Genomic DNA, 12,618 nt, shown 5'->3' on the forward strand with positions numbered 1-12,618 from the left:
TATTAGACGAAAATATTAGTACATAAACTATATCAAACAACCGTTCCTGTCCCACTTATATTACACCTACACCACATGACTTGTACCAAAAATGGCACGTTATGTTAAATGAAAATAAATTCTGTCATATTACTTTTACTCTCCGTGCTATCAATCTCCCACAAGTTTTTATTAATAATAATCCTATTCTCACTTCAATTAAAGTTAAATATCTTGGTATTAACTTTGACAATAAGCTTATCTGGTCGCACAACATCCATTCCAAAATTAATAACTGTGAACCGTCTTAGCGTCTTAGTACACTATAGCCATTACACCATAGAAATGTCAAAATTGACTTGCACACAAAGTCATAATATATAAACGCCTTTTTAAACTATGTAGTTGTACGATATTGAGCTATAGGTTGCAGCAAAAATGTCGAACATTAACATAATTCAAGTTCTCCAATCAAAGTATTTTCGCCGTATACTCAACGCCCCTCCTTACATATCAAATTAATCAATGCATAATGATCTTAACACCTTACCGTAAAACAAACTGCCATCTTCAAATACAAAAAATTACACAACCGATTTTAAAATCAACCAAAACCTCTTATTAAAACGCTGTCCTCACAAAAAATTTCAAATAAACCTCCACGTCACCTAAAAAGATCTTGAAGTAGAGATCTACATCAATTATAAAATTAATTATGTTATAATAGCTCTTTAAATTACTAAATTATTTAAGTTAGTTGGAGTCCCGCCACAAGACAGAGTTTCCACAAGTTATTGTTTTTTCAAAGTTATTTATATGCAATAATATTATTTTTATCATAAGTAATTGTTTTATATTTGTATAGTTTATATCTTTTTTTAACAACAAAAAAAAATTTAAACGACAACATTATGGTTTTTATTATTAGCATTATTCATTATAATAAACAATTGTGTGGTTGAAATGTGAGAGATTATAACCCTAAAATGAATTTACCTGATATCAGAATTTTTTGATTAATAATTTGTTAGCTCTATATAAAAAGAATCAAAACACCTCGTTAATTTAAAAATATTACTAGTTTGAATGATAAGCGTACAACTAAATTTATTGCGTAACTATATTATAGTTTGAATATTATTTTTACCATAATATACAGATAAGAATTTGTCTATGTTGTACACACGGCTCTCATCGTGCACTGGACTGAAAAGAGAGCACTCTGGGAGACAATGTGTTAACTGCTATTAATTTATAAAAATATTTTACAAAAACGTCTGTAGTACAAAAATAAACTATTTAATAAAAAAATGTAAATGAGCAATAGAATTCAACATAAGTTAATCAACTTCACCAAATAAATTAAATTAATTCGTGGACNAATCAACTTCACCAAATAAATTAAATTAATTCGTGGACGACTTTATTTTTTGGTGTCAAAGCAAAAGTACAATCCAAGAACAACATCGAAATACTATAAACAAACTTACATTTCGGGCGTCACAATCAGGTTTTAAATTTGCCCATGACAAAACAAAATGCATTATGTTTATAAAATAATGAAAAATTGAACAATTTAAAATAAAATTAGATAGTCATATGATTAAATAAGACAATTTGATCAAGATACTAAGGGCCATATTAGACAAAAAACTTAGATCAAATATCTTAAAAGAAAGACAATGCAAACTGTTAACACTATAAAAACACTCTCACATACATCCCGAGGAGGAGGTGAAAATACGCTTATAAAAATACATAAATCACTTAATAAATCAAAACATAACTATGTTATGCATAACAGCTACCCAATCAACACTTATAACTTCTAACACTAATAATATTGTACTGATATTTAGCTATAGGCGCCTTCAAAAGTAATCCATCTACAGTATTTACATTATAGCTGGAGAACTTAACAATGGTATTTAGCAAATAAATAATAATATTTAGCAAGAACAGTCAAAAACAATATCATGGAAGTAACGAACAAAAGAAAGTTATGAACAGTTACTCTATTTAGTTAACTAACATAGTTAATAAAAAATATAACTCTAACGCACTTTGGTATAGTGAATGTAAAATTAATACAGAATTAGAAAACCAAACACTTCCTGAAGTCAAAGTTTAATAGATAACTACTATGACCACATATAAGTATATACTGATGCTTCTGAAAATTGAGAAGGAGTTGGAATAGCAGTCATTATGTCAAATGATAAGAAAATGTACAAGCTGTCAGATATCTGTATATTTGCAACGCAGGCAATAGCATTATAAGCGACTCTTCAAATACTATTAATCATACTAAAACTTTAAAACAGAAGATTTGGCCACATAAAAGAAATAAAAAGAGGAACATATACTTACCTATAAGTAAAGATAATGTAATAATAAACCGACTGAGAATAGGACAACCCGATTTTCTCATGAATGGGAGGAAAAGAAGAGCCACTATATGAATCATGTGGAACCTATAACCACAGTAAAACGTATTTTAACTGAATGTATTAAGTATGAAAACCAACACCTCAAATATAAGATTTCTGCCCATCTTCACGAATCATTAGAACCGAACCCAAAGTATCATAATACTACTGCAATTTATCAAAGAGACCAAGCTGGATGAAGAAATATAATGTATATTTGTAAATTTTGGTACAATGAAATTTAAAATATAAACACTAATATTAATACAAAATGAAACTAATGGCCTAAGATGCCGAAGTTGTAAATACATGATCAATAAAATAAATAAATATAATGAGATACTCATTATATTTATAAAATTCCAATTTTTATAAAAAAAAAATTTATTATTTTTTTTCAAGTTTATTATGTTTTTCTATTCCGAATAAAAATATTGATGTACAAAAATTGTTTAAATTCTTTAGTTTAGAATTATTCTAAGTTTTAGAAAATATTTATATAGTATGCGCATACAGTGGCACCCGACACTTAATAATTTCTTGTCCCCCAAAGTACTATTTTTTTAGATTAGTGTACGGTGTCTTATAAACACTAAAAATTATACCTACTCAAAAAATAATAATATAATACTGGTTATAAACGTATCAACATTTTATTTAGACTATTCTCCATTTAACAGTACAAAAATAATAATGATAAATTCCCTTTTAACTTTTGAAAGTTACCCCTAAAATCTATTCTTATATTGAACAATGACATATGCAATGATTTTAAAGAAAAAATTTTATTTTATCTATACATTTTTATCAAATCATCATTTATCGAAAATATATGGGGTAGTTACTTAATAAATCACACTTTATATGTAGACTAAACTTTTATAATATTTTTTTTTATTATAATAATCGTTATTAATGAATCTAATCTAACTTTGAATCAAAATACGATTTTTAAAATTAAAAATAAAATATTTTTTAATTTAATACCTTTATATCTTAATGCTGGGTTGATCACTAAATCATTTCTAGCTTTCATTAGCTGTTGTACTAAATCTTTACGATCAATGCCACTTTGTTCTCGAGCACGAATAGTCTGTTCAAAAGCATTGCGAAAAAATAAAATATTTTTAAAGGGGTAATTATTCATTTGAAGGATACTGGCTAATGATGGTTGCGTGAATATAACAGCATTTCTGAGTAGACTCCAATAAGACGGTGTGAATACAGCTTTACCATACTTCCGAAACTCTGATTTGGGATCATTAATAGCGTCCAATTTCAATCCAAAAGCACAACTTCCTATCACATCGATAGAATATTTACCCATCAGATCTCGGATTTCTATAAGTCCAGATTCTTTTGTGACCAATTGGCCAATTGTACTTAACAAACTATCACTGCACTCTTTAATTTGATCAATCATGTTTTTAAGCTTATTAGTAGTAAAAGTAGGACTCAGTTTTTGACGCATGGTTCTCCATTTTTCTCCTCCAATATGAAATATGTTGTTATGCAAAGGATTGACATGGGCGTCGTAATAAATTCCACGATCAGTAAAATTATTAAAATTTTTTATTAGCACTTGACCTATTCGAAACAAAATTTACATTCCATTGGATAATCGTCATTTAGTAAATAGATTTTCAGTAAGTAATTTAACACTCGCATCGAACCTTTTTCACTGTCAGATATCATCTATACTCGTATATCATCTAACTATACCACGACCCCACTGTGCTTGTTTTTTTTCAAATAATCACCATCTACTTTATAGCAAAATATAACAATCATTTAAGTTTGAAACCAAAATTTCTAAGAAATACTAAAATTATTTTTCTTGGAACTCTACTTTGAAACAAGTGTTAAATATTCGTTTAAACGGAAAAAATATTTTATAGTTATGGTTATTATAGTGACAACTGTCGTAATATGTCCAATGTTTTGCATTACGCATTTTACATTGAAAAATGTATAATATATATTTTTTATGACTTGTATACAAACAAATTATTTATTTATCTGTCAAAACATTTACGCTGTTGTACACTATTTATTCTATATGTATGTATGTGTCAACTTGATCATTGTAAGTAATGCGTCTTATCTTATAATAATAGTCATATTATGTTCAATTTAATACAATAAACTGAATATCACCAAATGCGCTATCAACATAATCCCAAATTGGGGTAATTAAAAATAATTTAAAAAGGCTTAGTTCTGCTCGCACATCGTCCAACGAGAGGATGAGTTCTAGATTGAATCCAAAATTCAGTTTGAGTCTTACTCAAATCCTCATATCTCTACAAAGAATAATTAACCACGGCCCCGTGTTGTCTTCAGTACATATTAGTGCGACATTAATTTACATTTCTGCTCTTAAAACTTAATTATAATTTCTTCCAAAAATTCGGAAGTGCATAAGAAAATTATTGAAAAGATACCTGGTCATTTTTGAACGTCGCTGAATATTTTGAAATTAAAAAACAAGGTAAAGCAATTTATGTCAACCCAATTATTTAGGATTAATAATGAGAGTAAAAAATGATAAAGCAATAGTTAAATTTAAAACATAAATAATGTAGTTTTATTATTAATAACTAGTTAGTGTTAGGTCATATACTTAACAGAGTGTCAAAGTGAAGGCCTACACCACTCCATAAATATCTCAGTATTTACACCTCTAAAAAGAAGAACTTTAATCACTTTTTTTTATATCTAGGGAAGACTGTACCTCAGTACATTTTAATTTATTAAATAAAATTAGCTGTAGTGATAAATTAAGTTCATGTAAAATAAACATATCAAATGATGATTACAATAGAATAAATGTTCTGCATTTTACTTGAGCTTAATTTCATTATGACTAGTTTTATTTAATCAATTCAAATATACTCCACATTCGAATATGCCTTAGTCTTCCCAGATTGTTTTTATTATTCTACACCTTCGGACTCTAGATCATCTAAAAAACTTTAATGCTAACCAATTCAACAAACCCCAAAAATCACAACCTTGGTCAATATAACCAACATAGCCTATTTTTTTTATTATTACACAATTACATAGTTAGCCGTATTTAACATTAGTTAGAATTAATATAGGATTTTTTTTTTATTCAACTAAATAAGATAGTTATAACTATATAATTAGGTTGTCACTATATTAACCATAATTTCGGTTGACCTAACTATATTTTTTCATTTATAATCAATATTTGTTTTTATTATTAGAGAAAATTTTGATTTTTGTTCTTATTTATGCTTTGTCCTACGACTTCATCATATTATTCTATAAAACTGCCTTTTAGTTTTAAAATAAATAGATACAAGCTTTTTAATTACTATAATAAAAATAATATTATATAAAGATATTTGATTTATCTTTTACCTATAAGTTCTGTATCTTTTATTAAAAGTTCTGGAGTACGCATATTGTACATGCCTACAAATGGTTCGTCACCCATTTTCTGATAAATATTATCTATGATATCCATCGTATGTTTTCGCCCGATAATGGAATAGAAAAAGTGACCAAATAGTGGGATAGGAGGTCTCAGACATTTTATATTCAACTTTAACCAATAGTTATAATACCAAGTAGAATAACTGTACAAAACTCCCAAAACTATTGCCAGAAATGTAAATTTTAAATCAAAACACTCGATAACGACTTTAAACATTTTTAAACATAGTGTACTAAAAGAACAACGAGCGATTACTGACCAATTGATTACTTGGTAATAATATAATATGATATACGGGTATATTGTTTGAAGCCGATAACATAATTATACAATAGTAACTCAGATAAGTAGCGAAATTAGAAATTTTGTTTGGGGGGGGGTACGTATAGCTTTTAATACGTAGAGAAGTAGGGAGATTCATTCCTCCAATTCCCCCGCTAATAATATTTTATGTCCATGAGGACATTGATGCGCCACTGAACTCAATACGTATTTGTTATTGATCTATTAAAAATTATTGTAAATAAACCTCAAAAAAATCTTAAACATTGAAAAATTAAAATATATATATTTATTTATTTTAAATAAATAATTAAAAACATGCTTTTAACGTAGTTAAGAATGCAAAAATTGTAAACAAAAAATTTACAACAAAATATTTATTGAATCAAAAGTTTTCAGTTAAATCTGTTTCTTCCCATGATTAATGAAGATGATATTAAATATCATTTCAGGTTAAAAATCCTGAAAATGAGATAATTTATACTCAACTAAAAAATTTTTTTACTATTTTTTATGTTTTATACATAATTTAAAAATTTGAACATTATATTTAAACATATTATGTTTAATATTAATTGTTTTAAATAAGAGTAAAACAATAGTTTTAAAATAATATATTTAAAACTGTGAACTTTACAATTATTTTAACAAGTATCTAAAAAGTAATAAAAAATAATATTATATTGTGTTTTACTTAATAAATTTCTTGTCGTATTATTTAATTTAATGTTGACCAAGTTTAAATAATATTGTTTGATATTTATGTCAAAAAAATTTTAAGTTTCAAAATAAATCAAAATTGTGAAATTACATTTTTTTAATTTATATTTACAAAAATGTTTTGATATTTATTAATTGTGGTCGTATTTCAACATTTTACTGAAAGAGGTTGAAAAATAATATTTACTTGTAATACATATCAGTCTCTTACTAAAAGCTGGACACTAACTAGTCAAAAAGTTAGTATTTAAGTAACTTTTAATTTAACTAATTAGTTTTAATACATAATAATTTTCTAGTATTTAAATTTTTTTCATAAAAATTATTTTTGGGCTTTTATTTCTTTTTAGGCTATATTTTATTCATAATCTTACTTTTTTATCATTTTTCATTAAGTATTTCATAACAAGAATTTTTTTTGTTTTTATAATTATACTATATTTTTATTAAAAATCCTGAAAATGAGATAATTTATACTCAACTAAAAAATTTTAGTTATTATTATCTTATTAAAATATATTATTTTTCTTTTTAGTATCCTGTGAAAAAGCACATAAACTTGCAAATGAAAGTACTAAAAAAATTAATTCAGTTTATATTAAAGCGCATTTTGATACTGATTGACTTAGTCAGAAATAATTAATCAAAACTTAATGTTCATTATTTAGTACAAACTGTTAGAGTTGAAGACAACAAAATTAAAAAAACAGAAAATTAAATTGAATATTAAATAATAAAATATATTAAAAAAACGCAGTTTTAGATAAAAATTTGAGCCAAATGCTTTTGAGTTAGTTAATAAATGTCCCAATGACTAATTGAACAGGTACTTTTGTTTCTTCGCATGATAATACTTCTTAGTTAGTGAGCAGTTTTAGATAAAAATATATGAAACAAAACTCTTACAACAATCTCAAAAATAATAGGTGACAAAGAAGCTTCTCTAGATTGTTTGCCAAAAGCTTTACTACTTAAGATCTTGTTCTAAAATTTTCTCAAATACTTCCGACAACAAAGAAAAAATCTTTTCAAAGTGTACAAATTTGTTGTCTGATAATTGCCACTCATTTAATATAAAAAATATTACACATACACTTATTGTACAATATAACAATTTAAATTAATTTTTATGTTAATTTTACACATACTTCAGTTAATATGAGAAAAAGTTTAGATGACAATTTATTTTATTGATGTTGTTTAAATGAAAAAAGTGTATTCATTGTTTTGCATTTTCCAAATTTCCAAGTCTTTATTTTTCATTTTTTCATAATTATAAATTGTTAAAGTTATCTTAAGATTTTATTGAGATAGTTGCATTCAATTATATGACTCAATTATTTCTGATGATAATTGAAATTTTGTTGCTAATAATCTTAACTTGGACATTAACAATTTTACATATTATGTGAAACATGGACGGATCACGAAATTTGATTAGGATCTTTTAAAAATACTGATAGTAGCAAGAATTAAGAAAAAAAAAAGAAGTAGCAGGCATCAATACAACAAGCTAAACTAGAAATAATAACATTGAGACATTTTCTTGATACATCAAAAAGTATGAAACAATAACGCGTTCAATACATTATCAACTTTAGAAAACATCATTGAAGATAGAAGTAGGTAAATACAAATTTTGCTTACATATTAAAAAAAATCTTATAATTTAAAAAATTATTTATTTTTAATTTGTATAAAACTTGATAGGTTAACGTATCTCGAATTTTTTTCTGTTTCTCTTTAGATGTAATATAACAAGGGTACTGTAGTAGTATATTAGTAATTAATAGTTTTTTTAGCATAATGTATTTAAACGTGTAGGATATCAAAAAACTTGTTTTCCTGCATACTTCTTTTTTAAATAATTAAGGAAAAAAGGGCTCGGACCTCAAGTATTTATTAAGGATTATTGAAATATTTAACCCATAAAAATTTCGTTACGGCAATAGTTTTTAACGATATTACCGTTGATGAATAATTTAAATGATTGACAAAATATGTATATTGAAACAATACTAAAGAATATTCTTAAATCCTAAGGAATCACAATATATACGAATATATTTTTTTTAATTGTTAAACACATAAAATTTTAACAAAGATTATTACATTTTACTACAATAATCCTTTTAAGAACTAGATAATTTAATAAAATAATTTTTTATTATATAATTTCTTAAATAATGAATAATAACAATGTAATAATATATAATAATATCGTATAATTATATAATAATATAAAAATGAATTCTTAAAAGACAATTAATTGTTATTTTCACGTATCCGTATTATATAATATTAGCTGTAAGAGTATATAAAACCCTATAAAATGACATATTAAAATAAATAATTCAGTCAATATAAAACGAAAAAATAATTATAGAAAATATTCAGAATTAAAAAAAATCACAAGTAAATATTACAACCTTTAAAAAATATAATTGAATAAATTGTATAAATCAGTTTTATATAAATATTATATTTTTTCAAAAACTACAAAAGCAAAATAAAAAATAAATTAAAATTTATATCCCATTTATTGATTTAAATTTAAGCCAAACGCTTTTGGGTTGGTTAACAAATGTCCCAATGACAAATTGAACAGGTACTTTTGTTTTTTCGCATGGTAATACTTCATAGTTAATCAGCACTTCCGACAGAGCTAATTTTATTTCGTACTCTGCAAACCTTTTACCTAAACAGAAAATACAATTCAAATCAAGTGATTTTAATGTACATGTACTTAAAGTTCATCATATAATGAACTTTGAGATAAGTATTTGTGAATATCGTATAAGAAAACTAATTAAAAGTTGTACATAAAAACTTATTTTTCCAAAATTTCCATTAATATGATTTTAAATAATAAATATAAGTTATTTGAAATGTACCTATACATATTCGAGGACCATCTCCAAAGGGGATGTAAGTGTTTTGTCTAAGTTTGCCTATATTCTCTTCTGAAAATCGTTCAGGATTGAAATCAAAAGGATTAGGAAAATACAGCGGATCGTAGTGAATTGAGTTAATAGGTATAATTATTTTCATTCCTTTTTCTAACGTTATATTTGTACCTGGTAATAAGTAAGGTTCAGTGACTTCTCTATTTAATGCTATAAGTGGTGGATATTTCCGCAAAGTTTCTAAAAATCAAAAAACATTTTTTTTTTTTTGTAATTCAAATTATTTTGTAAAATTATTCGTAGAACATTTTAATATGAATTTTAATAATATATTATCCAGCAGTCCAAACATAAAAATTATTTATATTTTTAGTAATGTCATAAATTAAAAATATACCTTTTATAACCATACTCGTATAATGTAAACTGTTTAAGCTATCACTGTCCATATTCCCTCCGTTTTTAGATTGAATTTGCATTATTTCTTCTCGTACCTTCCTCTGGACATCTTTATTTAAAGCCATTTCATACAAGCATAAGCTAATAGTAGTAGATACAGTTTCAAAACCGGCGAGAAATAAAATATATGCGTTTGCCACAATATCTGTCTCTGTAAACTTTTCTAAAAAATTTCAATAAAAAAAATACAAATATACATAGATATATCATATGAAGTAATTATACATATTTAAAATACATAGACAAATTACCTCTTAAATTAGTATCCGGATTCAAAACTAATTCTTTTCTGGCCTTCATCAATCTGTATACATAGTCTTTGCGTTTGTCACCATATAATTCCCTTTTTCTAATTGTTTCCTGGAAAACGTCTTGGAAAAATGTAATGTTTTTTTTCGAGTAATTGTTTAACCGAAACATACGCAATATAGATGGCTGTATAAAGATAATAGCCAACCATATCTGTGTATAGATCGAAGGTGTACACACGGCTTTTCCGTGTTTGCGAAACTCCGATTTTGGATCATTAATAGCATCTAACTTAAGACCAAAAGCACAACTGCCAATTACGTCGGTAGAATACTTGGCCATCATCTCACGGATTTCTATTTTCCCACACTTCTCTTCCGTCATAGTTTGTCTAAGGGTCATTAACAAGCTATCGCTACATTCTTTGATTTGTTCAATCATGTGCTTCAGTTTATTTAACGTGAAGGTTGGACTGAGTTTTTTTCGCATAGTTCTCCATCGTTCACCACTCGTAAAAAATATATTGTTATTCAATGGATTAGTATGAACATCAGCGTAAATTCCTCGGTCGGTAAAGTGTTGGAAATCTTTAATCAGAACTCGACCTATTTGTAATAAATATCAAAAAACAAATTTGTTTTTCTAAGATATAGGCAATTTGTAATTTTTATTCGTTAACTTCATATAAACGTTTATGCATTATTACAATTTTAAAACATTAAATGGTATAGATGATAATAACATTAAACTTTGCGTTTTCGGTTTGAAAAATGATTACAATAAGATATATTTTACATAAAATTTCAATACATTCCAGTAAAGTTTTTTTCAATAAATCACTACACGGCAACAGGTGTGCAAAATTAAAAACAAATAAATCATACTCGTCATTATAAACACCACAAATATTTAGAATCTATGCAACACGTAATAATATTACTAAAAATTTTAATTTATTCAATAAAAGTGAACCATCCGCTTGCATTATATTTAAATTACCTACGATTTCCGGATCTTTAATCATCAGCTGAGGGATTCTCAATGTATAAACACCAATAAATGGTTCATCGCCCATTTTCTGATAGATTGTATCAAACACCTCCATAGTATGCTGTAAACCTAAAATTGATTTGATAAAGTGTCCAAATAAAGGAACTGGTGACCACGGACATTTTACACCTAATTTAGCCCAGTAACTAAAACTCCATGTAGTATAAACATAAATTAAGTAAACGGCTATGGCTGACACAATTGTTTTCTGACTTAAAACATCGATTATAAAATTCAACATATTTTTCAATTAATTGCTCACAAGAGCCTTACCTAAATGTTTTAACACGACTGAGAACATTAGTTAAAAGCACAAGTCATATTTTTTTTAATCATCTCCCATAAATGTTTTCTAGCAGCCATTAAATGTTTTATGAAAAACATAAATCTATTAATATCAAATGTTTGTTACTTAACTAAATTTTTGCAAAAATTAATTTTCTTCGCGATTCAATGTACACATTATTAAAACAGCATTTTTTTTATTAAACCATAGCTAATTGCATGATTATTTTATATTTTTACTGTGAATTAAATGTTATTAAATTATCATCACTGTTGTTCATATAATGCAAAAATATTAAACATTAATCTATTACGGTGCAATAAATGTGACACAAGTTTTTATGATTATAGTCAAAGTTATACATAACCTTTATTATTTATTTTACATCGTCAGTCGAAGAAAATGATTTTTCAGTTAAGACATTTTAAAATTCAAATTTGAATATAATAATTAAAACATTAAAATTTTTACTTAAATCAATTCATTATTAAATAACATACTAATTTTTATTAAAGATTAACACATTAAGATCAAAGTTCATTTTTAAAAATATCATAAAAGATCATTTTGAAATACTTTTATAAGATTATTGTTATTCTTAGAGATCATTTTTTGTATTATCATTAGAACGTTCTGGGACATAATTAGTAAATAGATTCGAGAGTGAAAATTAAAAATATTCAAATGAATTAACAAAAGAAATCGAGCATAAACATTTTTATTTATATCTAATATATTTATAAATATTTAATCATTTATTTAAAAAAAAAACACTTATCAACTAGAAGTAAA

At 25.5% G+C, this 12,618-nt stretch overlaps 1 protein-coding gene across 1 annotated transcript in view; it reads right to left on the reverse strand.

Annotated features, from left to right (window-relative positions):
- LOC126904972 (uncharacterized) overlaps positions 1 to 11,888 on the reverse strand; it is a 17,528-nt gene extending 5,640 nt beyond the window's left edge. Inside the window, exons 1-8 of the mRNA XM_050684376.1 lie at positions 11,490 to 11,888; positions 10,493 to 11,095; positions 10,180 to 10,404; positions 9,771 to 10,022; positions 9,408 to 9,574; positions 8,845 to 8,914; positions 5,799 to 6,143; positions 3,396 to 3,995 (exon numbers count right to left, since the gene is read on the reverse strand). Coding sequence (XP_050540333.1) covers positions 3,396 to 3,995; positions 5,799 to 6,143; positions 8,845 to 8,914; positions 9,408 to 9,574; positions 9,771 to 10,022; positions 10,180 to 10,404; positions 10,493 to 11,095; positions 11,490 to 11,781 — 2,554 coding nt within the window. The 5' untranslated portion in view covers positions 11,782 to 11,888. The remainder of the gene's footprint in view (positions 1 to 3,395; positions 3,996 to 5,798; positions 6,144 to 8,844; positions 8,915 to 9,407; positions 9,575 to 9,770; positions 10,023 to 10,179; positions 10,405 to 10,492; positions 11,096 to 11,489) is intronic.
- Positions 11,889 to 12,618: the final 730 nt, after the last annotated feature.

The sequence above is a fragment of the Daktulosphaira vitifoliae genome, unplaced genomic scaffold (genome assembly GCF_025091365.1).
Source record: "Daktulosphaira vitifoliae isolate Bord-2020 unplaced genomic scaffold, ASM2509136v1 Scaffold_4, whole genome shotgun sequence".
Lineage (NCBI taxonomy): Eukaryota > Metazoa > Arthropoda > Insecta > Hemiptera > Phylloxeridae > Daktulosphaira > Daktulosphaira vitifoliae.